At 45.9% G+C, this 27,739-nt stretch overlaps 2 protein-coding genes across 8 annotated transcripts in view; one reads left to right on the top strand and one right to left on the bottom strand.

Moving 5' to 3' along the window:
- MACO1 (macoilin 1) overlaps positions 1 to 6,746 on the bottom strand; it is a 68,078-nt gene extending 61,332 nt beyond the window's left edge. Inside the window, exon 1 of the mRNA XM_003271628.2 lies at positions 6,433 to 6,746. Coding sequence (XP_003271676.1) covers positions 6,433 to 6,512 — 80 coding nt within the window. The 5' untranslated portion in view covers positions 6,513 to 6,746. The remainder of the gene's footprint in view (positions 1 to 6,432) is intronic.
- A 671-nt stretch (positions 6,747 to 7,417) lies between these two features.
- The window catches only part of RHCE (Rh blood group CcEe antigens), a 68,250-nt gene continuing 47,928 nt past the window's right edge, over positions 7,418 to 27,739 (top strand). For 2 of the 7 annotated variants that reach the window (XM_030805615.1, XM_030805609.1), the window contains exon 1: positions 16,507 to 16,809. In XM_030805615.1, coding sequence (XP_030661475.1) covers positions 16,662 to 16,809 — 148 coding nt within the window. In that variant the 5' untranslated portion in view covers positions 16,507 to 16,661. Of the gene's footprint in view, positions 7,626 to 8,995; positions 9,165 to 16,506; positions 16,810 to 27,739 lie in introns of those variants that run through there. The other 5 variants (XM_030805616.1, XM_030805612.1, XM_030805614.1 and 2 more) reach the window with 4 other exon arrangements.

Here is a 27,739-nt window from a genome sequence, read left to right as displayed (position 1 = left end):
TATCTCTCTTTTCTGAGACAGGAATCCTTACTTTGAACATGAACATAGTATTCATTCTCTTTAATGTTCAACCGTTCTTGCTACAAGATAGGCAAAGTACTGATTTTAGTACTCAGCCATTTATTTGGTTTTTAAAAGTGTTGGGTGGGTGCGGTGGCTGATGCCTATAATCCCAGCACTTTGAGAGGTCAAGGTGAGTGGCTCACTTGAGCCCAGGAGTTCAAGACCAGCCCATACAACACGGCGAGACTCCATCTTTATGAAAACGCAAAAAAAAAAAAAAAAAAAAAAAAAATAGCCAGGCATGGTAGTATATGCCTTTGGTCCCAATCCAGCTACTCAGTCAGCTTAAGTGTGAGGATCTCTTGAACCCAGGAAATGAAGGATACAGTGAGCTGTGATCTTGCTGCTGCACTCCAGCCTGGGCGACGGAATGAGACCCTGTGTCAAAAAAAAAAAAAAAAAAAAGTGTTTTGAAGATGAACAATGTAACAATATGATTAAAAAACAGAATGAGATTATTTCTAGCCACTCCTCTGTGCTGGGTGGGAGATCGGTCCTAAACGGCTCAAAGGCATCAGTGACATGAACAGATACATGAAAGTGGACTAGTCACACCATTTTAATCACTAAATGCAAAAGCTCTGAAAAAGAGAAGGCAACAGAGATGAGATGGGGTGAGGGATACATTATTTTTGGTGCCACAATCCCATGACTCAAAGTGGGCATATCATCCTTAAAGGCAGCAGAGAAAAAAATATAAAGCAATCAAGGTCAGTACTATGAATGTCTTCAAAGGCCAGGGAAGACAAATGCCTTGGAAGGCTCATCAGCTGAAATAATTTGATGTCAGTTAAATATCAAATTAAAGATACAAAGCCTCAATATTCTCTAAAAGTCGATTAACTTTTTTCAAGTTTCCATTGCCAGGATGCAAGGTGAGAGGCTTTGAAAAGTCACTACTTAAGCATCTGAAGAAATCCACAGTGGAAAAAGTCTAACAAGGATGTGTGTATCTACTGTTGTAGGTACCATCGTACTTATGCAGCTTGCTGGACAGCCAACTTATTTTTCTTCTGGACTTAATTCTTGAGAAAGAGCCAAGTAAAATAATTATGCCCAAATCTAGTAAGCCTGGGGATAAAGTAATCAGTATATTTGAAGAGCACACTAAATTTTATGAAGAAAAGTAACCTAATTACAGTATTTCACTTAACTATGTTTGTGAAATTTCTACTTGCCCTCCAAACTCCACGAGATGGTAGCCTAGAAACAGATAAAACAAAGTGCACATTTATATACATAAAACCCCAAAGGCTTAACAATATCAATGGGGAGATCTGGGAGAAATGGCCAAAGAAAACGATTCTAGGAACATAAATGCTTACAAAACATGGACTGGGTCCATGAGATATATACAAGCATATAACTAGTAAGAAAATGAAAATAATTATTTGTTAAACCTACCATTAAGATCAATCTCTAAATCTAGTGAGGTTCAAGAGAGGCCATGAGGAATCGATGTGAAGAAAAAGGAGACTATCAATGATAAAACAGGAAGCTTTTAAGCAAATACTGTGAAGTGAATCACATTCTCTCCTGTTCCCCTCCTCAACCCAGCAGCAATTTAAAGGGATTTTCAAAACACCTAATGAAACTAAACTGCCAAGACTGCTCAGACAGGAAGAATCACAATGAAAGTTGGAAGAAAGTGCTTTTTCATCTCAGTGTGGCCGATTTTTAAAGTGTATTTTGTGAAAACCACGAATAGAAGAGTTTAGCTAATAAACACTTCATTGCACAGGTTAGTGAAAACATTTCAATTTCTCCTTCCCCAACACTCCTCTAAAACAATACAGAATCTATCATTTTCGTGCCAGGTCCAGGATTGTTAAAGTTAAAGCCTACCAAGATTACCAAAATGCTTTTAGGCTATGAGATTGCAACACAGGTATCTGGCGTTTCAGTTGCAGAACACATGTACAATGAAGGCAGCCAAGGGTCATGACAGCCTGCAGTGACTTTAATAAGCATAGCCCAAAGGAGTCTAAAACTAGGCTTAGAAAACATCATTAAAGAGGCAGAAAAAGCAGTCAAATGAAACCTCTGGAGATCAGATGTAGACAAGGGTCTGAAAAAGGAAATTGGGAAGTTGAGAAGAATGCAAAATTTAATCACTTTAAAGTCACTTTTGAGGAGCCCCAAGGACCAGAGAATTTTTCTCTGAAATAAAAATGGGAAATAATAACATATACACCAGTGCTGAGTTCTTAGTCCTAGTTTTAAGGCATTAAGCTGCAAAAATATGACAGGTACAATATTGCACTGCCTGAGCTTCACACAGCACTGCGAGCAGAATCCAGTACATGAAGACAGGAAGCAGTCTTAAATACACAGTGAAGGGGTACTTCCTTCAGCCACCAGTAACACAGATATAAAATCATTTCCAGAAGCTTAAAACACATACCTTACTTAAAATTCGTATTATATCTACTTGTATAAATAACCATTTAACTGTAGAGACTTGGAATATATGTATACTTTAAACATAAATGTTTCTGCCTCCTTCTTCTACTTACCACATCTTATCTCCTCATTTTTGTATTATAAAGTCAGTAATTCTCTGAGGGAAGGAAGTGGAAAGTATGGCAGAGTGAGAGGTAGGGGTAAACCATACAGAATCCCCTTAAGGCTTTTAAAAACTACATAGTACCCTGACCTCACCTCACCTGGAAAATCACTGCCGGCAATGAGATATTACTATTGGGAGTGTCTGGTGCACATGTGTCCAGGCAGACACAGGGAGAGAACCCAGCCCAGAAAACCAAACGAGCTTAGAAATATAAGAGTTAGGTACTTAATAACTTATGTTCATAATTTTTAAAGTACTTTCATATCTATCTCATTTGAGATAGAAAAGACTCCCTCATATAGTGGCAACTGTCTACTTTATCATAAAATAGCACAGAGCAAAATACAGCTGTTAATGTGTCAGGTGAACCACTAAAACAGTAAGCTAAAATTTAGTACAATAGAAATATTTTTACTTGAACAGAACTTAAAGTTCTTTGGAAACTCTAAACCACTGCACAAATTTAAGATGGTATTACTACGGCCTACTAGACTGTAAACTCCTTGAGGACAATGAGCCATGTGTTATCGTGTATCCTCCACAATTCCCTGAACAATGTAGGCACTTCATGAATGAAATGGACTAGCTTATATTCATTTATTAATTTACTCACTCAACATTTATTGAACACTGAATGTCAACTCTGTGTCAGGCTCTGGGCTGGGTCTGATTTTTTTAAAACTACGTCGAACTTTAGCCCCTAGTAAGATGAAAAGATCACTATTCCTATTTCCTTTCTCCTATTTTTAATTATTAACTGGACTAAAATATTTCTATAGCATGTTTCACTTTTCAAATATTTCATACGTATAAATGCAGATTACATTAATATAATGTCTAAAATTAATTTTCCTTGTATCTCACCCCGAAACAGAATTCCAAGACAGCCATGATACTCACAATAAATGATATCATTTGACAGTCACCTCAGTAACAGTTGTTGGACTGCAGCCCATGATTTAAAAGTGAGTCCACAACAGGATTTTTTAAAGCAAGACCAAACAGCAACTGACCCCTTGTTTTGGCTACTCAAATTTTGTTTACAGTTGCACCAAATCTTATAGTATTTCCTGCCTCCTTAAAAAATAAACCACACATGTTAAACTGTGATAGCAACAACATGGTAAATAGTATCTGTAAACTACACTAGGATTTATAAAGCATTTCACAAACTGTACATCTCTCCTTTAGTCCTCAAAACTCATTTGAAGATGGGAGAACTGGGGCTCAAAGCTGTGGATGCCCTGTTTGCCTAAAGCAGCAGAGCTGGGATTTTGAGTCTGATCCTGGGTCTCCTGATTCCTGCAGTCCAGTGCGCTTTTCACCACAGCTGCCTCCTTCCTATGCCAAGGCTCAGAAAGTTGTACAGACTGAGAATATGAAAATAATAAGTCCATGAAAGGTTTGGCTATGAAACAGCAGACAGTGGTTATCAAAACTGTCAACACGGCCCCAGAAAAAAAACAAGGCTCTCTATTTAATGAATCCAAAATTGGCCAGATGTTGTTGAGAAACAAAATGGGCAATAGATGGTGTGAAAAACAACTTAGCATAGACTTAAATTCGATGATCACCAGAAATTTGATATTCATGAATCCTCAAGCATTTTAGTTTATAACCAGTCCACTCATCCTGTTTGCTTTAGAAATAACAGGAAATTTTTCTGAATCTCTTTAAAAACAGAATTGGGCAAGAAAAAAAAAATCTTGTTCTTCAGTCCAATACTCCATAATATAAACCAAGAAACAGATAAGTGAGTTGAAATGCTCATTTGATATATGATGCTCCAACCAGGAAAGACAGGTAGAAATACATTTAGGTCTTTTATTAACATTTAACTGAAAGAATGCGAAACAGAGAAGCCTAAGAAGATTTAAGGCTAATACACTGTTGGTTTTTAAAATTTTGCAGATGAAGCTCTGAATAACTTGCATAGAGTATTTACAATTAACCTTTAGGGTAAGAAAATTCAAATTTCAAAAGCCATCAGTAAGATGATAAATCTTCATTAAACAATGAATTCACTTCTTCACATCGATTCACACTGAGTAGCTATTATGGCGCAGGTTGTAAACTGGGTCTATTTGTTCAAGTACAAAGAGAAATTGAAATACAGCAGAAAACACGTAAACAATATGGGACTCTCAATCTTCTTGCTATAAATGGAGATACATCATCTTATGTTACTGTAAATAGCAGCTATTTAAACGCCACAGTTGTGCTAAGTCTACCAACTCTGTTTAATATCCCTTTCCTATTTTTATGTTACCATTAATGTTAAGTTGGTCAAATATTTTTCAATAGCCAAAGGGGAAAAACTTTCTTTAATTCAAGAATGTACAGTGTATGTAACGTGAATTGACCTTTCCTCCATCTATGTGTAGAAAAAATTGTTTGCTTTTACAGTTTTAGTTAAAATGGTCAAGTTAGGTTGATTCAGCATAGATTCGAGTCTGTTTTACTCACTGCTCTATCTTCACTGATTAGAAATGTTCCTGGCACATAGTATATATAACTGTTAAATGAATGAATTACTCCTATGCTCTATGGCTCATTTTATAAGAATATACCCAAGAAATTTTTACTTTAATTGATTTCTTAATGCTTGGAAACTTGAAGAAAATCCCCAGTGTTTACATCAGTCAGCTGCTTGTGGAAAGCAATCAGTCCACATCTGTAAACAAGAGCATGTGCAAGGTGTACAGTTATGTTAAGACAACTTGGGTGCCATCAGCTACCTCACATATTTCTTGAAATCCCACAGCTAGAGGAGCTAATTGTAAAACACCATGAGGACTCAATTAAGCCTATATCCACATGCTGAGAATTCTCCTTTGTAAACTAATTACCACTCCACCGAAATCTGTATCAAGGCAAATACCATTTACAATTAACATTCTGAGAAGAACCAGAAAATAACAGCCGTGCACAAATCGACTTGGGGAAGCTATGATAGTAAGTTGCCCCATGAACCTGTTGTCTTTCTCTACCGGTGGACTGAATTCAATTTCTATTTAAAGGGACACTGCTTTTCTTGCGGAAGAAAAAAAAAAAAAAAGAGTTTGGAGAAAATCCCTTCTTAAAAACGTTCAAAGCAAGCTCTCTGCTTGGAATTGTCAAAACAGTATTTGCTGAAAAACTGGTCATCAGACCCTTCCGAGTCTGGAGCAGGGCCACAGGGCATGATTTGGGGGTATCAGCTTCAGCCCTGGGTGCCAAGTTTGAGATCACATATGGGAAGTAGAAGGTGAAAGAAGTGACAGCATGGCCCCAGGCCAGTCTGATGGCAGCTTGGGGGAACGAGGGGCCACAGTGGGCTCTCAACTTTGTCAGCCTCCCCCACCCCCCCGCGCTGTGGTCCACGCGCCTCCTGGCTCAGGCCGGCAAACCCCCAGGCCACCGGGGGGCTCGGGGGACAGCGGCGGCCAGTCAGGGGTCCCGGAAGCGGCTCTCCGGGCCCAGCGGCATGGCCGGGATGCTGGGGAACGTCGGGCTGGTTGGGGGGGGGCTCTCCGCCCCTCCCCCCGGCGGGCCCGGCGCTTACCAACCGCGGCGCGGCGGCTCCCTCAACCAGCGCCCGCCGCGCCCTGCCCGCCCGGCCGGGCCGGCCCTCGCCACGCCCCGCGCCCCCGGCGCGGACCCCCGGCGGGCCGGCCAGCGGCTCCGCGACCAGCGCTCTTCAGGAGAGCCCCCGGCGCGGGCGTGCGGCCTACTCGGGGTTACATAACGGGGCCGGGCCCCTCGGAGCTGGAGGGGGACCGCAGGGCCCGCGCCCGCGGGGTGGGGGCGCAGCCGCTCACCTGCCGTAGATGCCCTCGGTGATCCGGTTCCGCTTTAGGGGGCGGCGGAGCTTACTGCAGTCGGCGTTCCGCCGCTTCATCCTCCCGCTGGGGGGCCGGGTGCCCGCGCCGCCGCCGCCGCCGTCTCTCACCGCCGCCGCTGGCCCGCCCCGCGTCGGGCCTGGACTCTACCCCTGGGGCCGGTCACACAGACATGGAGCCAGCACCCGGGGGGAGGGGGTGGCACGGGGAGGGGGGGCTCGGAGCCTTCTCCGCCTTCGGAAACAAAGAAATGACAATTCCGGGGCCCGCCCGCCCAGCACCAGCCTCCCGCCTGCCCCGCCTCCCCAGCTCCGACGGACGGCCCGGGAGGCCAATCGAAGCCACCGGTAAACCGCTGTCGGCCAATCCTAGGGCCCGCTGAGGCAAAACTGACTCTAGGACCCGCCTCTTTGAAGGACAGAAGAATGCGCCAATCATTATGGTGTCTGGGTCCGCGGCTGAGCCTATCAGAAAAGATTTAAATAGAGGCTTATAAATAGGCCCTATAAATATAACATCCTATATTACGCCTTGTTGCGAAGGTATGCTTTATTATTATTGGGTTGCGTTTCGTTGTATTGTAATCCCTACTAGAGCATACCGTACGGCATGGCATTGTAGGCTCTCGTCTAGCAATGTATGAAATCGGAAGGCCCGGGTTTGCGGCATGTGCGGTGTCTGCGCTGACGTGCGCTTCAGCCAGTCGCGTCATTATGTAAGGCAGCATCCCAGGAACAGCGCCGGGGACCCTTCTGCGGATGCTGGAGAGCTCGGCCAGGCCGGCCGCGTCAGCGCGCACCGGGGGCACGAATGACAAAGCAAACCCCACACGCACACAGACACACACCCTGCCAGCTTCCCGCGACGTGGTGACAGCGCGCCGGCCAATCGGAGGTGGCGGCCCCGCCCCGGGTTACGTCACGGGGCGGAGCCGTGGGGGCGCGCGACGTAGCGCAGAGATGCCCGGGGCTTGTGCGGCGGTGCCGCCCGGGCTCCACGTCCACAGGCTGGGCAGCGCTGTGGGCCCCGCGGGCGCCGAGTCCGCAGGACCCGCGAGGGCACTACCGCAAAGCATCGGCCTCCGGGCCGACCGGGAGCCTGCTCGGCGGGGCCGGCGACCCTTTACGCGTCATACTCATTGAGCGCCGATTTTATGCCAGGCACCGTGCTGGGTAATTTGCGTGTATTTGCTCGTTTACTCCTCATAACTCCCCTGCCACGTACGTATGGCAAAATAACACTTAGAAAAGGCCGCAGGGTGGTTTTTTTTTTTTTTTTAAGAGAAATAAGAATGTTTATCATTAGAGAAAACTGGGGAAAATGTAGGAAAGTGGCCGAAAAGGGAAAAACACCCATGGGTCTCATCACATTAACACAAATACAGTTGACATTTTATTGTATTTGCTTGTTTTCCAGTTTTCCCCTATGGATGATAATGTTACTATTGCTATTAAATAGAATAGTGGTCATACTAGAATAGTAGTCATACTGTTTTTAACATAAGCATTTTTACGTGTTTTAATGCAGCTTTTATAAATATTTCTGAAAATATTGCAGAATGTCCTATCTAGTAGCTTTACCAGTGTAATCCCTCAACGACAATGAGGCAGTTAGTCTTCCAGTGCATTTTAAAAACTTCCCAGGAAGGGCTGGGCGCGGTGGCTCACCCTTGTAATCCCAGCATTTTGGGAGGCGGGTAGATCACGAGGTCAGGAGACCATCCTGGGTAACATGATGAAACCCCGTCTCTACTAAAAATACAAAAAAATTAGCTGGGCGTGGTGGCGGGCACCTGTAGTCCCAGCTACTGGAGAGGCTGTGGCAGGAGAGCGAGACTTTGTCTCAAAAAAAAAAAAAAAACTTCCCAGGAAGTAGATGCCATTTTGTTTTGTCCTGGGACACACAGAACTCTCTCTGGCCTGTAATCACCCCTCCCTTAATCAACATCTACCCCAGGGAGAAACTTTACACCAAATGCATTGTCCTCAATCATGACTCTGTGTTACTTTCTTCTGCTCACAAACCTTCAAAGATCTCCCAGTGCCTGGAAGAGAAAACTCATTCTGTTTAGAAGGGCATACAGAGCTGGTCACAATGGGGACCCACCCTCCTTTTCCAGGCTACACCAGGCAAGCAAACCGTTTTTCTCACTATCCTTAAATCCACTGCAATCGATCTTTCCCCCTTCCTGCCTCTGCCCCAACACAGCATCCCTGTCAGTGCCGCTTCTGGTGTGTGGTTTCTTAGGCAAGGCTTATCCATCCACTTAGGCAAAAAGCTTCTTGGAGATCAAATCTATACCCTGCAGAGATACAGTTCAGAAAAATAGCCAAAGTACTTGCTTTTTCAGACTAGGGCTGAAATTCTAGCTTGGCCACTTACTAACTTGGACAAGTTACTAAATCTCTCAGAGTCTGTTTCCACTCAGGTTTGTTTTAAGGCTTGGAGGACAATGAGCCTTCAGAGCCAGACAAGCAGTAGGTAACAGAAAGTAACTGCTGATAGCAGTATACTTGTTTCTCATGCCTTAACTCTATTTCAGTATATTGATCAAGTGGCACTGAGTGGCCAAGAAAACAAACTCTGTGAGCTCAAAGTTTCACCAAGGCCTGCCCATCACTGAGAAAGGATATGAACAGAATCCTATGTGTGGAGCAGCAGAAAAAAGTCTTCAGCTGCCAAGGCAGATTGGTTCACAGAGGAAGAGACAGGTGGGTACCAAATCAAAATGGAAGCTTAAAGGCATTGGGGTGGGCAGGAACAGGTACATGGTAAAGTCCTGGCTCCAGACTCCATGGGAACCCCAGACTTGAATATCCCTCATCCCCATGACTGCAGTGTTCCAGATTACCTGGGCCAGAGACTAAGTGGGATGGTTAGATGAGTAATCCAAAGAAAAGATGAGAGGCATTGGGGACACATGCCAGCTTTCTGAGGCTCATTATCTAGCCTACTATTAAGTGGGCTCCTGACAGGGCATCTCGTGCTGTGGCAAAAGTGCAGAGTGGCTGGGAGCAATGGGGGGTGTGGCTGAGAGTTGTTAGTGTTGAGCTTAGGACTACGTGGAAGCAGAGAAAGGGCAGAGAAAATCTCAGGGTGACGGCTGAGAAACGACCCTGAAGGTCTGGAGGTCTAAGTTCCAATCCCAATTCACATGGCAACTCACCAGTGTCCTTGGTTGAGTCACCAGCCCACCCTGTGCCAAGATCTCCTCTGGAGGTGGTGCTTCTAGTTCTGTGTTTAGAAGCAGATCGTGCTAGCTCCATTTTACAAGTGAGAAGACTGAGGCCGAGAGGAAACAAGGTCACATAATAGATGTGGTAGAGCAATCTAGCTCAAAGTGTAAGCTGAGCAAGCTGTGGTGCCTGTATATAGCTATTGATGGATAGAGTTGGGGTGAGATGATGGGAATGGCCTTCTTGCCAAGACCCAAAGACAGGCCAGAGCAGGACTGCCCATCTCCATACTCTTCCTCTTTCACGCCTCCAGACCCAGCTCTTTTTTCCATGACCCACTCTAGCACAAGCCCTTTTGGCTCCAGCCAAGTGCCAGCCTTTTTCCTCTGAGACCTGAAATGGCCCTTTGGGATTCTAAGGGCACAGAAGTGGGCTGACCTGAGGCAGGCCTCCTGCCAGAAGGCCCCAGCTCCCCACACCTTCACCAGTCAGGAAGCAGAGATCAGCAGTGGCCATTTTACAAATGAGTAAAACAAGGAAGGGAAGTAATTTACCCTCATTCAGAAGATCAAGGCCTACATAGGAATTTAGGCTTGTCCCTCCTTCTGGGACTTTCTGATGAAGGGATTTGCACTTGGGCTTCAGCTGAGCCCAGAACAGCTCTAGAGGCCAGATCATTAAACCCTGTTTCACATATAAGGAAATAGTATTCCCACTTCTGTCATCCCGTTCAATCCCTGCAAGCCCACTAGCTGTCTTGAGCTTTGTTTCTGCCCTATAAGAATCACAGAAAAGTCCAAACATTTCGATGGCCACCTCTTACACATGTACCTGTATCCCCTAGAGAAATCTTTTTTTTTTTTTTTTTTTTTTGAGATGGTGTCTTGCTCGGCCACCCAGGCTGGAGTGCAGTGGTGCATTCTCAGCTCACTGCAATCTCCACCTCCTGGGTTCAAGTGATTCTCCTGCCTCAGCCTCCAGAGTAGCTGAGACCACAGGCACATGCCACCACACCTGGATAATTTTTGTCATTTTAGTAGAAATGGGGTTTTGCCATTAGCCAGGCTGGTCTCAAACTCCTGACCTTAGGTGATCCACCTGCCTCGGCCTCCCAAAGTGCTGGGATTACAGGCGTGAGACACCACACCAGGCCAGAGCCATGTTAATGGAAGATGTTCACTGTAGTGTTTAGAACAGGGCTAGTTTGGAAGAGGACTGACCAAACCCGTTATCACATATCCGTACCATGGATGTCAGTGTGGCATGGAGGATGATTATACACAGCACTAACTATGGCAGCCACCACTCCAAGTATCAGATACATTTTGTTTTAATCCTCACAACAATCCCATGAGATAGGGATTACTGGCACCATATTACAGATGAGGACACTGTGGCACAGAGGAGTTAAGGCACTTGCCTGAGGTCACATAGTAACAGAGTTGGGAATTCAAATCCAGGCAGTCTGCTTTCAGAGCCTGGGCTCTTTAACCACCATGTTATAGTGTTGTAGAAAGATTTTCCTGGTTTGGAAACTGCTTATGATATAGAGTTCATGAAAATAACAAGTTACCAAACAGTATGTGCTGTGTAATCCCATTTTTGTAGGGAGAAAAACAAGGCCTAAGTCGACAGGAATAGAAAAACATCTGAAAGGATATACACTCAAAACATAGTGCTGGTTTTTGGAGAGATTGAAATGGACATTTTATGTTAGCTTTATGCATCTGTATTTTCAAAGGTTTCTACAGTAAACTTGCCAAGCTTGTGTGATAATCATAATTGCTAACATTTATGGAGTGCTTTCTACACATCTGACACTTTATGCACTGAGATTGACACTCTGATTTTCTGCCTTTCCAGATGAGGAAACAGGCACAGAGACACGGACTGTTTTACCCAAGGTCACACAGCTCATTCCAAAGCCAGAATTTGAACCAGGTTGTCTAACTCCAAAGCTCATGTGTGTTAAATCAGTGAATGACTGACTTAGCTGCACTTTAGCCAAACGTGCCCAGAGCAAGGTCACACCCTTGGCGTGGACACATTTCCAGGGAGGGACCAGAGGACCTCCTACCTCATTGGTCACTGCCCATGACTGAGCTTGACTCAGGTAGGAGGGCATGGCAGGTATTCTCAGGGAGTCCAGTTTTTACAGGAAAGTCATGATTACACGTGAAAGCTGTGGGCTCCCTGGCTTGATTCACCACACCTGCAGGAAGCCTGGCTGCTCAGACCAGCACGCCGCGGTCGTAGCACCACTTGCTCAGCTTCATTTCCGTAACTCAGGCTGCCAGGCCTGCTGACAGATTTTCACGTGTGTAATAACCCTGTGAGGAGACCAGAGTACATCATCTTATTTGACTCATAAGGAAATTGAGACTGGGCGATTTAGTAACTTGGGAGGCAGAATTGCAAAGTAATTAGCAACACAAGCCATGGTGTCAGGTGGATCTGGGTTAGGTCCCAGCTCTGCCATTTATTAGCTGTGTGGCTTTGGGTACTCATGCCACCTCTCTGAGCAGCAGTTTCCTCTTTTGTAAGCATAATGATGCCTACACTCACAGGCTTGAGAGGAAGATCCGATGAAATAACATACGCAAAATGATTGGTTCTGTGCTTGGCATTCCAGAAATGGTAGCTGTTATTCAGCCAACAAATATTTATTGAGCATCTACTATGGACTTCCATGGTGCTGAGGATACAGCAGCAACCACAGCAGTCAAAAGTCCCTGTCTTCATGTTGCTCAGATTCTCACAGGGGAAAGCAGATAATAAACAAACACACGGCCAGGCACAGTGGCTCACGCCTGTAATCCCAGTACTTTGCAAGGCCAAGGTGGGCAAATCACCTAAGGTCAGGAGTTCGAGACCAGCCTAGCCAACATGGTGAAATCCTGTCACTCCTAAAAATACAAAAATTAGCTAGGTGTGGTGGCTCATGCCTGTAGTCCCAGCTACTTGGGAGGCTGAGGAAGGAGAATCGCCTGAACCTAAAAGGCAGAAGTTGCAATGAGCCGAGATCGTTCCACTGCATTCCTGCCTGGGTGACAGAGTACTCCATCTAAAAAAAAAAACCTAAATACACAAGTAAAAATATAGACTTCGTCAGATGCTAGTAAGTGCTGTGAAGGAAACTAAAAGGGGAACACAAGGAACCCTTGTCAATGGGAGCAGAAAGGGGAGTTGATGCTGTCCTTTTAAATAGGCCAGTCAGAGGCCGGGCACAGTGGCTCACACCTATAATCCCAGCACTTTGGGAGGTCGAGGCAGGTGGATCACTTGAGGTCAGGAGTTCAAGACCAGCCTGGCCAACGTGGTGAAACCCTGTCTCTACTAAAAATACAAAAACTAGCTGGGTGTGGTATCGCGCGCCTATAATCCCAGCTACTTGGGAGGCTGAGGCGGGAGAATCGCTTGAACCTGGGAGGTGGAGGTTGCAGTGAGCCGAGATTGTGCCATTGCAGTCCAGCCTGGGCAACAAGAGCAAAACTTCATCTCAAAAAAAAGAAAAACAAACAAACAAAAAAATAGGGCAGTCAGGGAAAACTTCCCTGAGAAGGGGATGGTGGAGTACAGATCCAGGGAGGTGAGGTGGGGAGCAAGCCAGTACAGTTGCTCCTTAACTTTCAATGGGGTTATGTCCTGATAAAGCCATGAAATACTGTAAGTCAAAAATGCATTTAATACACCTAACCTACGGAACATCATAGCTTAGTGTCACCTGCCTTAAACATGCTTAGAACACTTACATGAGCCTACAGTTGGGCAAAATCATCTAACACAAAGCCTATTTTATCATAAAGTATTGAATATCTCATGTAATGTACTGAGTACTGTACGGAAAGCGAAAGATGGAGTGGTGGGATGGGTACTCTAAGCGCGGCTTCTACTGCACGTGTGTTGCTTTCGTGCCATCATAAAGTTGCAAAGCGTTAAGTCAAACCATCGTAAGTCGGAGGCCATCTGTATCTGGTAGGAGGAGTGTTTCAGACAGAGAGAACAGCAGGTGCACAGAGTGCTTTTTTCCCCAGCATTTTATTATGAAAAATTTCAAACATCTACCAAAAAAAGTTGAAAGACTTGTACGGTGAAAAGCCATACATCTCACAGCTAGAATCAACAATTAACATTTTACCGTATTTGGTTTTTGACTTATCTATCCTAGATCCCTTTTGCTTTCTGTAGCAGGTGACCTGCCTTGAAGATTTAAAGACAGAATATCAGGAAATGTAGTCAGAAAATTGGGCCTTTTATAAGAGTCAGAGGGGAAGAGCAAAAACTCTGCTTTTGACAAATCTGTCGGGAGAGGCCAACTGCAGGGATACCTCCCTTTTTTAATGAAAGCCTTTCTGTTCTGCGAGGAACGGGGTCCTCTTGTCAAGCAGTCAGTCCCTGCTGCTTGCTTACTGGGGCAGGATCAGGACACACAGGGATTTGGAGTGCCTTAGAAGCAACCACCACCCATGCTGTTTGCCAGCTGGTAAACATGCCTGTCAGGTCCAGGGGTTGGCATTGCCTGGAAATCTTTAGTGTTCATCTTGCTGACATCTGGTGCCCTCGGGCAGGTAAGTGCAGTTGGCTGCCTGGTTTATAGAGCTTGTACTGGGCCCAGGTTAGCAGGGGTCACATCCATTTATCCCACTGCACAGGGGAGTTCCTTCTCAGGAAACCCAGTTTATAAGGAGTACTGACTGCCAGAAATAGAGCAGAAATCAGAACCAGGAGGCAATTGTGAGAGGAATGGAGACTTCGGACCTCTGGGGATTGGGGTACCCTCCCCCTTAATTGCTGTTGGGGTAGCAGAGGGCTTAGAAGCCCATGTTTCTAGACTTTTAGATTTAGAAGACTTAGAAGTAATCTAGGCCGGGGGTCCCTAACCCCCAGGCTGTGGCCCGTTAGGAACCTGACCGCACAGCATGAGAGGTAGGCCAGCGAGCACTACCGCCTGAGCTCCGCCTCCTGTCAGATCAGCAGCGGCATTAGATTCTCATAGGGGCTCAAACCCTATTGGGAACTGCGCATGAGAGGGATCTAGGTTGCGTGCTCTTTAGGAGAATCTAACTAATGCCTGATGATCTGAGGTGGAACAGTTTCATCCCCAAACCATCCCTCCAACCTCACCCTGGTCCGTGGAAAAATTGTCTTCTACAAAACCCGTCCCTGGTGCCAAAAAGGTTGGGGACCCCTGATCTAGGCTACAGTTAAGTGGTCAAACACCCAGGTCCTGAAGTTAGGCTGCCTGGGTTTAAATCCCAGCTCTACTACTTACTAGCCCTGTGTCATGAACTAAGTTCATATATGTAAAGTGCTTAGCATGGTGCCTAGCAAGTACTTAGTAACAGTTAGCTCTGAAAATGTATAAAGCAAAATTAACCAATGTTTTAGTGGTTTGCAGCCAACTTTCTTCTATGCATGTGCTAACATATTATTTTGTAAGAGTGGGAGTATATTGTACATACTGTTATATAACTTGCTTTTTCACTGAACTGTATCCTCTGTGTCAGTTTTGATAAAAGCATTTTCCTCTTGCTTTTCCTGCATATGTTCAGAGCCATGATATTGGTAGCAAGTTTCATGTCCTGTAGTTTTCTTAACCAAGCCCCTGCTAGTGGACGTTTAGGTTAGTCTCAGTTTTTTCCTTCTGTAAATAAAGCTGCAGTGAGCAAGAAGTGACCGATGCCAAATGACTAGATGACCTTAGGTATGACCTCTCTGGGTCTTGGTTTCTTCGTCTAAAAACAAAATGACAGGATTCTACTGGGTGATTAAAATCTCCTCTGATCTACATAGGAATTGTTTTCAAGACATTTCTGCATTCCTCTAGTGACAGGGTGCTCACTACCTCCTGAGTATTTCAGTGGGCAACTGTAATGGTCAATAAAGTTTCCACTTTCCACTTTCCACCTCCCTGCAGCTCCTGGCCCTGGCTTTATTCTCTGGGGCTCCACACATTCGGTTTATACTCAGTGGCCAGTGGCTGGGGCCATTGTAGAAAATAAGGAAACTCCAATTCCTTCCTTCTTTTCTTCCTCTTTCATCCCTTCCTCCCTCCCTCCATCCCTCTCTCTCTTCCTTCCTTCCTTGACACCATGTATCAGACCTTCTGCCAGGCACATGGATGGGAGCCACAGGGGAAGTTGGCTGCAGGGTTAGAACTAAGTCCCAAGTCCCCTAAAGCTCATGCCAGGGGACTGGACTGTCCACTACTGAGGGATGGGGATGCTGAGGCTGGTGGCCTTCCTCAAATGCACTGTAGTGCCCCAGGCAGAGTCCTGGGCTGCCCTGTGAGGAGGTGACCAGAGGTAGAGCAACTTCACCCTAAGGCTGGATCAGGATCCCCTCCAGGTTTTTACTAGAGCCAAACCCACGTCTCCTTTCCCTTCTGCCACCCACCCTTAAAATGCTTAGAAACACATAGATTTAAATACAAATTCAGATGTAAGTAATTTCAACTGTGTAACTATGAGGAGTCAATTCTACGTGGGTCCTATCTGTATCCTCCCCAGGGCTCAGCTCCATTCTTTGCTTTCATTCATTCTCATTCAATACATTGTTGTTAAGAGCTCACTGGGTGCCCTCTCTGTCATGTTGTAAGGTTTTAAAAAGAAAGCCTCTTCTGAGCTTCAGTTTCCTTATTCATAAAATAGGAGTATTGATCCCTTCCTTGCTTTTCTTACAAGGATATGGTGAAGATGACTGAAGTACAGAGTAAAGAAGGATTATGTTTGGGTGTCAAAGGAATAGAATGCCTTCTTTCAAACTGAGCACAGCAGGAACCTGTAACAGGAACACAGCAACTTGTTGAATGAATGACTTAATATTGGAAAACATACATTTCCTCCCCTCCCCATCACAGTCCCTCTGCTTCCGTGTTAACTGCATAGACAGGCCAGCACAGCCAGCCTTGCAGCCTGAGATAAGGCCTTTGGCGGGTGTCTCCCCTATCGCTCCCTCAAGCCCTCAAGTAGGTGTTGGAGAGAGGGGTGATGCCTGGTTCTGGTGGAACCCCTGCAGAGAGACGGACACAGGATGAGTTCTAAGTACCCGCGGTCTGTCCGGGGCTGCCTGCCCCTCTGGGCCCTAACACTGGAAGCAGCTCTCATTCTCCTCTTCTTTTTTTTTACCCACTACGACACTTCCTTAGAAGATCAAAAGGGGCTCGTGGCAACCTATCAAGGTGAGGATTCATTGGAGCAAATAGCAGGGGCAGGGGTGGGGGAGGCTTGTGGTTCTCCAGGGGCAAAGATGTTCCTTTCTACAAAATTCCAAGGAAAAAGATTCCCCCATCTTCTTTGGTAGACTGCACCAAAATTCAGCCAACAATGTAAGCTTTCCTTTAGAAGCAGCCTGGGCATTCCCTCTTCCGTGACGCCTGCCTTGATTTTTCAGCGCAGTGAGAGGCATCCTCTTTGGTGTTCCTCAAATTCCCTCTGCCAAATGGTCTTCATAATTCTCTGCTTCTCTGCTTCCCCTTCTCTCTCCTTAGTGGCAAGGAATCTTTTTATTTAAAATTTTTTATTTTTATAGATTTAGGGGATACAAGTGCAGCTATCTTATGCAAGCAATTTCATGTTGTTTTTGGGTTTTTGGTTTTTGTTTCCTTTTTGTGGCCTCTTGCTCATTTCTTATTTCTTTTTGAGACAGACCCTCACTCTGTTGCCCAGGCTGAAGTGCAGTGGCATGATCATGGTTCACTGCAGCCTTGACCTCCTGGGCTCAAGCAATCTTCCCACATCAGCCTCCCAAGAAGCTGGGACCACAGGAGCGCACTGCCATGCCTGGCTAATTTTTTTTTTTTTTTTTTTTTCGGTAGAGATGTGGGTCTCCCTGTGTTTCCCAGACTGGTCTCAAACTCCTGGACACAAGCAATCCTCCAGCCTCAGTCTCCCAAATGCTGGAATTGCAGGTGTGAGCCACTGTGCCCAGCTCTCTTGCTCATATCTATACTACTTTTCTTTTGGAAGCTTCAGCCTGTTGCTACCCCCCCACCCCCACCCCCACCCCCACCGACCCCAGCTTTCTTCTCACTTAGGGGCTAGGAAGTCTGCATGCTGTCTGTAAATCCAGAACCAGAAGGTATGGCTGAAGGGGAGGGTAGGATGATGGTTATTTTATATTCAGCTAAAAATATTCCCAGACTGTGATGAGACAACTGTAAATAAGACAGATGTCCACAATGGTGTGACTTTGCTTTTTTAAAAATATTGAAATGAGTTTCAACCATCTCAGTGGGCTGATAGGTTGTTGATAATGGACAGGGCCTCCTTGAAGAATGTCCCTGAGACAAAGTTGAAGCTTGAGCCTGGTTGAGTGCTTGCTTGTTCCTAGGTGATATTAACGGCTGGTTAACTGCAGGCAAAGAGAAGTCATCCTGGGGGCCGTGGCAGTGACAAGTAGGACTTAGGGAGGGAAGCTCTTATACCATTTAAAGGGCTGGCCCAGAGAGGAGCCTTCAGTGACAGACAAACAAGAGCTGGCACAATTTTAATTCATTTCAATTTACTTTAATTCATTTCAATCCAATACAATTCAGTGCATTCCATTCATTCAACCATGTATGACATCCAATGTGGGATCTAGACACATGATGATTAGAGCTGGTATTTATGAGCACTTACTATGTACCAGGCACTAGTCTAAATGCTTTACATTGAACCCTCACAACAACCCAGTGAGGTGGGTACTATTATGATCTTCGTTTTTCATATGAGGAAACTAGGCATATGGATGTTGAGTTATTTGCCCAAGGTCGCTCAGCTGGCAATAGCACAGCATATTTAAATTTAACCATCCTGGATTTAGTTTCCTCACACTTAACCATTATGCATCATGGCCCCATTTTACAGTGGAGTTGTCATTTGTCATATAACCGAGTAGGTGTAGCAGCCACTATTCCAACCCTGTAGATTGACCCTAGGGTCCATGTTCTTTACCCCTGCACCGTGCTTCTAAGCTAGGTACAAACTGTCCTCAGAAACTCACTTTATATGGAAGCTCAGAGGAGGGTCCACAACCCAGGCAGGGGAGACGATGGTGTCGGGAGGCTTCTGGAGGGAGGTGACTGCCCAGCCAGGTCTTGAAGGCTCAATAGGAATTACCTGTGGGACAAAGGAGGGTCATCCAAGTGAGGGCACGGTGGGTGCCATTGCGTGTGCACACACTAGAGCAGACTGAGTCTGGGCTTAACATTGCATTGCCCTGGAGCTTAAAAAGGGAAGCAAGGGGCCAGGTGAGGTGGCTCACACCTGTAATCCTGGCACTTTGGGAGGCCGAGGCTGGGGAATCACTTGAGGTTAGGAGTTGGAGACCAGCCTGGCCAACATGGTGAAACCCCCATCTCTACTAAAATTATAAAAACTAGCCGAGTGTGGTAGCACACGTCTGTAATCCCAGCTACTTGGGAGGCCATTACACTCCAGCCTGGGTGACAGAGCGAGACTTCATCTCAAAAAACCAAACAATAAAAACAACAACAACAACAAAAAAACAAAGAGGAAAGCAGGGACTGGGCGTGGTGGCTCATGCCTGTAATCCCAAACACTTTGGGAGGCCAAGGCAGGCAAATCACCTGAGGTCAGGAGTTCGAGACCAGCCTGGCCAACATGGTGAAACCCCGTCTCTACTAAAAATACAAAAATTAGCCGGATGTGGTGGCACGTGCCTGTAGTCCCAGCTGCTTGGGAAGCTGAGGCAGGAGAATTGCTTGAACCCAGGAGGCAGAGGTTGCTGAGCTGAGAACACGCCACTGCACTCCAGCCTGGGTGACAGAGTGGGACTCTGTCTGAAAAAAATAATAGTAATAAATAAAAATAAAGAGGGAAGCAGCGGGTGGTAGACTCACTGGGCTGCATACGCAGTTTGGCTTCAGTCTGAGGTCTGAATAGTAAACAGAAGCGCAACAAGTTTGGGTTTGGGTCATGGAGGAAGCTATGCCAGGGCTGGTGTAGGGGACAGGGGAAGGGGCTTGAGACACAAGACCAGCGTGGAGGCTGTAGTGTAGTATTGACTCGAGGGCTTCAACCTTCTGATGGTGTACACACCATTTTTTGAGCATGTACCATGGTTGTATGTTACACTTTAAGTATTACTACATTAATGTATTTTGTATGTTATAATAAATACGTACAAATTAGGGAAATTGAAAGAGGTCAAAATGAAATATATAGTATTTTCAAATTACTAATCATAATGGTGTCAATCTCCAGGCAGGGTCCATTGCTACAGTTGACGATAGTGGATGAAAATTCACTCCTCAGAGTCTTCTTGATAATTTGAAATTGTCTTGATTGACTTGTCAGATCTGATTAGATTGACTTTTTTTTTAATCTCAAATGTGACTGACAGCTTGTACGAGGAGAAGTTTCACTCTGCCTTTTCCTTTTTGTTCACTTGACTGCCATTATTTCTATGCTTCCAATCTGTGTTTTTCTGCATGAGTTGGTTAAGCCATTACTTCATTTTGTGAAAGTTTGTTGAGTTAAACTTAGGTAACTTAATCTGTCAGTCCACTTAATTGAATTCAGTCCTGGTAAACTATAATAGATTATTAAAACCTGCCAATTCTAAAAAGACATTTTGAGACAATCAGGAAATCTGAATATAGCATGAATGTCTTATGATATACAAGAATTATTGTTAATTTTGTTAGGTATGATAAAAGCATGGTGGGTTTTTTTTTTTAAAGCTCCATCTGTTAGAGCGGCACATTGAAATGACATGATATCTGGGGTTTGCTTTTATGCCAGAGAAAAGAAAAAGTAGAAAAGGATTATAAAAACAAGATTGATCTCGTGACAATCATCAGAGTTTGGAGATGGGCACGTAGGGTCATCATGCTGTTCTCTCTGTTTTCGTATATGCTTTAAAAGTTCTGTAATAGTTAATTAAAAAAAAAACCACCCTGGCTGAGCACTTAGGGAGGCCAAGTGGGGAGGATCGCTTAAACCAAGGAGTTCAAGACCAGCCTAGGAAACACAGGGAGACCTGCCCCCCCATTGCTAACAACAAAAAAAAACTTTAAAATTTAACCCAGTGTGGTGGCACATGCCTGTAGTCCCAGCTACTCAGTAGGCTGAGGTGAGAGGATTGCTTGAGCCTGGCAGCTTGAGGCTGCAGTGGGATGGGATTGTACCACTTCACTCCAGCACGGGTGACAGAGCAACACCCTGTCTCAAAAAAAATAAAAATATTTGAGGTGAAGCGAGGACATAATAACAAATTTAAAAATATAAATAAAACATAAAGACTGGGTGCGGTGGCTCACGCCTGTAATCCCAGCACTTTGGGAGGCCGAGGCGGGCAGATCACGAGGTCTGGAGATGGAAACCATCCTGGCTAACACGGTGAAACCCCGTCTCTACTAAAAATCCAAAAAATTAGCCGGGTGTGGTGGCGGGTGCCTGTAGTCCCAGCTGCTCGGGAGGCTGAGGCAGGAGAATGGCGTGAACCCAGGAGGCGGAGCTTTCAGTGAGCTGAGATTACGCCACTGCACTCCAGCCTGGGCAACAGAGCGAGACTCTATCTCAAAAAAAAAAAAAATGAAAGTAAAAATAAATAAAACATAAAACCCTGCCATTAGTTGCAACATGATGAATATAGAAAAATGCATATCGAATCCTTCTCATTGGACCAATATTCCCTTAGGGCACCTTCCAAAGCTAGGAGACTCAAGGCTGTATGACATGCTGAGCAAGTGAGGGGTGGCTTCTGGGTGAATCTGAATATTAAATATTTGCAGAATTGAAAACTTCACAAAGTACCTTTAGAGATAGAATAGCCTAGATCCATGTTTCTCAAAGTGTGGTCCCCAGACCTGCTGCCTCAGCATCTCCTGGAAATTTAGTAGAAATGCAGATTCTCAGGCCCTAGCCCAGACCTACTGATCAGAAGCTCTGGGCCTGGGGCCCAGCAATCAGTGTTTTCACAAGCCCTCTGGGTGATTCTTCTGTGCATGAAAGTTGGAGAATTCCTGGAGCTAGACTGATTCAAATCTTGCCTCTGTATCTTAGAGACCTTGGGCAGATTAGTCAACTTCTTTCTGTCTCTGTTTCAACTTCTGTCAGAGGATGATAGTACTTGTTTCATTAAGTTGTTGAAAGGATAAATGAATTGACACACATAAAGAGTATTAGCTTTTATTATCAAAAGCTTTTTTTTTTTTTTTTTTTTTTTGAGACAGAGTTTTGCTCTTATTGCCCAGGGGAGTGCAGTGGTGCGATCTCGGCTCACCGCAACCTCCGCCTCCCAGGTTCAAGTAATTCTCCTGCCTCAGCCTCCTGAGTAGCTGGGATTACAGGCATGCGCCACCACGCCCAGCTAATTTTGTATTTTTAGTAGAGACGGGGTTTCTCCATGTTGGTCAGGCTGGTCTCAAACCTCCAACCTCAGGTGATCCACCCGCCTCAGCCTCCCAAAGTGCTGGGATTACAGGTGTGAGCCACCGCGCCTGGCCCCAAAGCTTTAATTTCTTAATTTTTTAAATAAAAATAAAACTAGAATTGCTTGTTTTCTTCCAGCTACCCTGGTGATTGTATTGAGCATTTTCTGGGGTGTGTGTTCTTTGCTGTAGTGACTACTTGTCTGGATGACCTGTGATGAGACCAGATGGGCAGGGGCAGTGGAGGAGATTCTAGAGATATTTAGGAGATAAAATCAGCTGTACTTGATGAAAAGAGTGGGGAGTTAAGGCTGGCTGCAGATGTATGATTTGGCATAGAGAGGTACCAGTTCCTGAGATGAGAGTCAGAAGGGGAGGGACAGATCGTGAGGATGAATGAACAATGATATGTTCATTCTGGGCTTGGAGTTAAGGGGCCTATGATATGCTTAGGGGAAGCAGAGAGTATCAGTTACCTATTGCTGCATAACAGCCACCCCAAACTTAGTGGCTTAAAATAGCAACCTTTTAATTTACTCATGATCGTGATTCTGTGGTGCAACAACTGGGCTGGGTTCAGCTGGGCAGTTCTTCTGTTGGTTTCACCCAGGGTCATTCATGCATCTGCAGTTTGGGGTAGGATGGCCTCAGATGACCTCATTCACATGTTTGGCAGTTGGTGATTCATTGGGGGCCATTACTATAACAATTGCCTACCAGGCAGAGCTTCCCTAAGGCTACCAAACTGGGAGACTATCCTGGGTCCTGTGCTGTGGATACCACTCAGTCCCGCATCCCCACCCCATACTCCTCAAAGGCAGAGAGAGGGGCTACTAGAAGACAGAGGAGTTTTCCCAGTGACATGTAAACACTCCAAACCCTGGCACCTTCCACACTGCAGCTTTGGTCTGCCCCTTTGGGAAATCTGTTTTTCTTCCCAGGCTGCTGCAGGGGTGAGAGTCGCCAGTAGAGTAGAGGCTGTGGGTGAGGAGGTGGCGGCAGCCTGAGGCTGCAGAGGTCTTCCCAGGCAGCAGTGGGAGCACAGCGTGGAGGTCAACCCTAGAGCCTGGGGGAGTGAAGCTGGATCTGTCTTCAGAGCTGTTGGTGCTGAAGTTTCTGCAGGCCAGAGGGAGGGGCAAGAGTGGGAGGGGGCGCAGATCCAGATTCACAGAGGCAGCTGACCGGAGGAGGCAGCTGCCCACGGGGATGGACTCAGAAGGCCAAAATGCTGTTATCCAAACGAACTCTTTGCAAGTGGTCTCTTTGCAACAGGCCTGGGGGAGAGCAGTCTTGCCTAAAGTCACACCGCTAATCAGCAGCCGGCGCGGGGTAATAGTTACACTCACTACGTACCCAATGCTGGGCGAAGTGACTTGCATGAGCCAGTGAGCTCAGTGCTCATGGCAATCCTCTGAGCAGGTGGCATTGTTTCATCCCAATTTTACAGCTCAGGAAGCTGGGACACGGGAAGAGCCAGGCTCTGAACACCGACAACCTGATTCAGAGACCCACACTGTTCATCACTGTTAACTCTATATATGCTGTATAGAAAGGCAGGATGGCATAATGGTTAAATCTAGGTAGGTAGGGTTCGAATCCTCCTGCTACCATTTACTAGCTCTGTGACTTGGACTAGTTATAGCACCTCTCTGTGCCTCCCTTTCCCCATCTCTAAAATGGGGATAATAAATTGTACCTCCTGCCTGAGGCTAAGTGGGGTAAGTCTGTAAGGCACGTAGAAGAGTGCCTGGAACGTGGGGTACTGTCTATGTGCCTGCTGTTACAACGATGGTGAGTATTGCCTTATCTCTCGCTGCTGAACTACCAGGTTAGACTTCTTTCTGCAAGTCATGAGGCTTTCATCAACTTTTCCTGAAGGCTTTCCGTAGAATGTACAATTCCCCTCTGGGCCCAGGCATGGGCGCCCAGGTAGCACATACAATTCTTATCACCCCTGAACACCTTAGAGCCCATTAGCTTATCAAACCAGCAGCTGATGTGAGTGCAGAGCAGACTGTGAGAGGTGGAGGCTGACACCAATCAGGATGCTCCAAGCTGGGGCCCAGCCCTGAAGCGGGAGCCCAGATAATGGAGGGGTGGAAATGGGCCTGGAGCCCAGGAGAGGTGGGAGGATAAGGGGGCAGGGGGAGGAGAAGCCTGATCAAATGTTATTTCCTGACCAGTTTGGGGTGCATGAGCTCTGTCAACAGCTCATGGAAACTGCTGCCCTAATTTCATCTTGTTGGCTGAGGCACAATTCCTCTCTCAGGGACAGTGTGGAGCCCCGAGCGCCTCTACCTGGAATCAGGAAATCGGGATCAGGGGCAGCAGCTGTGACCGATAAAGCCCCCACCCAGGATCCTCTGACTTCTTCATCTCTGTCTTTTTTTTTTGAGCCAGAGTCTCACTCTGTCATCCAGGCTGGAGTACAGTGGTGCGATCTCGGCTCACTGCAACCTCAGCCTTCTGGGTTCAAGCGATTCTCCTGCCTCAGCCTCCTGAGTAGCTGGGATTACAGGCATGCGCCACCATGCCAGGCTAATTTTTGTATTTTTAGTAGAGTTGGGGTTTCACCATGTTGGCCAGGCTGGTGTCAAACTCATGACTTCAAGTGATCTGCCCACCTCAGCCTCCCAAATTGCTAGGATTACAGGCATAAGTCACCGTTCCTGGCCTTTTTTTTTTTTTTTTTTTTTGAAACAGGGTCTCCCTCTGTCACCCAGGCTGCTGGAGTGTAGTGGTGTGATCGCGGCTCACTGCAGCCTTAACCTCCTAGGCACAAGCCATCCTCCCACCTCAGCCTCCCGAGTAGCTGGGACTACAGGCACTCGCCACCACGCACAACTAATTTTGTATTTTTTGTAGAGACAAGGTCTTGCTATGTTGCCTAGGCTGGTCTTGAACTCCTCAGCTCAAGCAGTCCTCCCTCCTTGGCCTCCCAAAGTGCTGGGATTGTGCTGGGATTACAGGTATGAGCCACCACACCCGGTCTGACTTCCTCATCTTTAGGGCCCCAACTCTGCCCTTATCCAGGCAACTCTCCTCTCCCCATCTTCCACTAACTTCTTTGGAATATTCCAGAGCTGTAAAAGCCTTAGAGAGTATCAAGTCCAACTCCTATATGTTACAGACAGGGAAACTGAGGCCTAAAGAGGATAATGGACTTGCCTAAGATCGCTTAGTGAGGTGAGAGAAAAAGAGCTAGAGACAGCCTAGCCTGTGCAAGGACATATTCCAGGCATTCAGAGCTGGGCTCTGCTGCTGGCATGTTTTGGGACCTGGTAGTTAGTTCACTGCTGAACTACCAGGTTAGATTTTCTTTCTCCAAGTTGTGGGGCTTTCATAAACTTTTCCTGAAGGTCTTCCTTAGAAAGTACAATTCTCCTCTGGGCCCGGTCATGGGCGCCCCTCACAGGCTCTCTCTGGTCCCCTTCTGTAAAATGAGAGGAAAATGGAAGAATTGCGCTACTCATGGAATCTTCAGTAAGTATGGACCCCATGCATTACAGCATTGCTGCAAAATGGCAGATGCACTTTAACAATCGTGTTTAATAAAAGGTTGAATTTGCATATCTTAAGTTGGGCGTGCAGTCTCCTACTGAACACGAGCCTCACTGCTCCCACATGTGCATTGCACCTTCATATATATATTTCCTGCTTGGCTCCTGAGGGAATTTGAGTAATCCCAAGAGGAACCTCTGTATATAATGTCCCCTGGCCACACACCCCCATTCCTAAGGATGCAAGCAGGAGACAGAAACAGTCCCTGTACCTCCCTCCCTGCTGTCAGAAGAAGTGCAAAGAGTTGAATCCTTCCTAATGCCCACTTCTCACCCACGCCCCAAATCCCCAGGTCCCGTGGAGGTCCTTGGGGGCCTCCTATATCCTGGTGGTGTCAGGTTGATTTGGAAATGTCAGTGTCCTCCCTTGTCCTCTCTGGCAGACCCTAGGTGTGTGTATGTTTCAATGGAAGTGACTTTAAATGTACTTTATAAATCAAAGACTTTTTCTGAGACTTTGGAGAGTTCCAGTAATGAGAGCTTCTCATTGTTATCAAAGCCAGGGCCGGAGACCAGTGGCAGGTGAGTTCCTATTGCTGTGATTGTCATGATGATGTTGATGAATAGCCACTATTTATTGAGCGTTCTCCGTGTGCCAGGCACTGTACTAAGCACCTGAACGAAACATTATTTCCTTTGGATTTCCCAGCAACCTCTGAGGTGGGTCTAATTACCCTTATTTAGCTGATAAGGAAAGTAAGCAACTTACAAGACCACAGGGCTATGAAGTTGAAACACAAAAATTGATATTTTATTTTATTTATTTATTTATTTATTTTGAGACGGAGTCTCACTGTGTCGCCCAGGCTGGAGTGCAGTGGTGCGGTCTCGGCTCACTGCAACCTCCGCCTCCCGGGTTCAAGCGATTCTCCTACCTCAGCCTCCCGAGTAGCTGGGATTACAGGTGCCCGCCAACACACCCAGCGAATTTTTTTGTAATTTTAGTAGAGATGGGGTTTCACCATGTTGGCCAGGCTGGTCTCGAACTGGTGACCTCATGATCCGCCCACCTCAGCCTCCTAAATTAATATTTTTATATGTCCAAAAGAGTCAATTGGTGGCAATTTAGTGAGGTTTAATCTAATAGGAAATGATAGAGCTGGGCTCGAACAGAGCTCTGTGAACTCCAAGCCTATGCTTCCCCTTCCACCTTTTTAAAAAACATTGTCTAGGCTGGACACGGTGGCTCATGCCTGTAATCCCAGCACTTTGGGAGACGGAGGCGGGTGGATTACATGAGGTCAGGAGTTCGAGACCAGCTTGGCCAATATAGTGAAACCCTGTCTCTACTAAAAATATAAAAATTAGCCAGGCATGGCGGCACGCGCCTGTGGTTCCCGCTGAAGCACAGGAGGCTGAAGCACAAGAATCACTTGAACCCCGGAGGCGGAGGTTGCAGCAAGCCGCAATCACACCACTGCACTCCAACGGGGGCAACAGAGAGACTCTGTCTCAAAAAAAAAAAAAAATTGTCTACATGCTGGTTGCAGAAAATTTAAACACTAAAACTAAAAAAGTAAAACATCTCCCAAACTTAGAGGCAATATTCATGATGGAAAAAAAAAAATTCTTCAAGATCTCTCTCTCTCCAGTCATTTATTCATGTGCGAAAACAGTTGGTGATTATTGATAAAACAGCTTTTACAATTTGGAGCAATTATGTGCATTACATATACCATTTGATTCTGGCAACCTAATGAAGGAGATATGATCATTTCCCCTATTTAGCAGACAAGAACAGGAAGAGGGAGGGCAGATGGTGTGGTAGTCCAAGGCACAGGCTCCAGCAGATTATCTAGGTTTAAATCTTGGCTGTAGGCCGGGCCCTGTGGCTCATGTCTGTAATCCCATCACTTTGGGAAACTGAGGCGGGCAGATCACTTGAGGTCAGGAGTGCGAGACCAGCTTGACCAACATAGTGAAACTCCTTCTCTATTAAAAATACAAAAATTAGCCGGGCATGGTGGCGGGCACCTGTAATCCCAGCTACTTGGGAGGCTGAGGCAGGAGAATCACTTGAACCCAGGAGGCAGAGGTTGCAGTGAGCCGAGATCTCGCCACTGTACTCCAGCCTGGGTGACAAGAGTGAAACTCTATCTCAAAATTAAAAAAAAAAAAAAATCTTAGCTCTACCTACCGGGGCAAGTTACGTAACTCCTCTGTGCCTTGGT

Source organism: Nomascus leucogenys, chromosome 24 (genome assembly GCF_006542625.1).
Source record: "Nomascus leucogenys isolate Asia chromosome 24, Asia_NLE_v1, whole genome shotgun sequence".
NCBI classification, from domain to species: domain Eukaryota; kingdom Metazoa; phylum Chordata; class Mammalia; order Primates; family Hylobatidae; genus Nomascus; species Nomascus leucogenys.
Note: the sequence above shows the minus strand (reverse complement) of the source record. Positions and strands in the feature narration are given on the sequence as shown.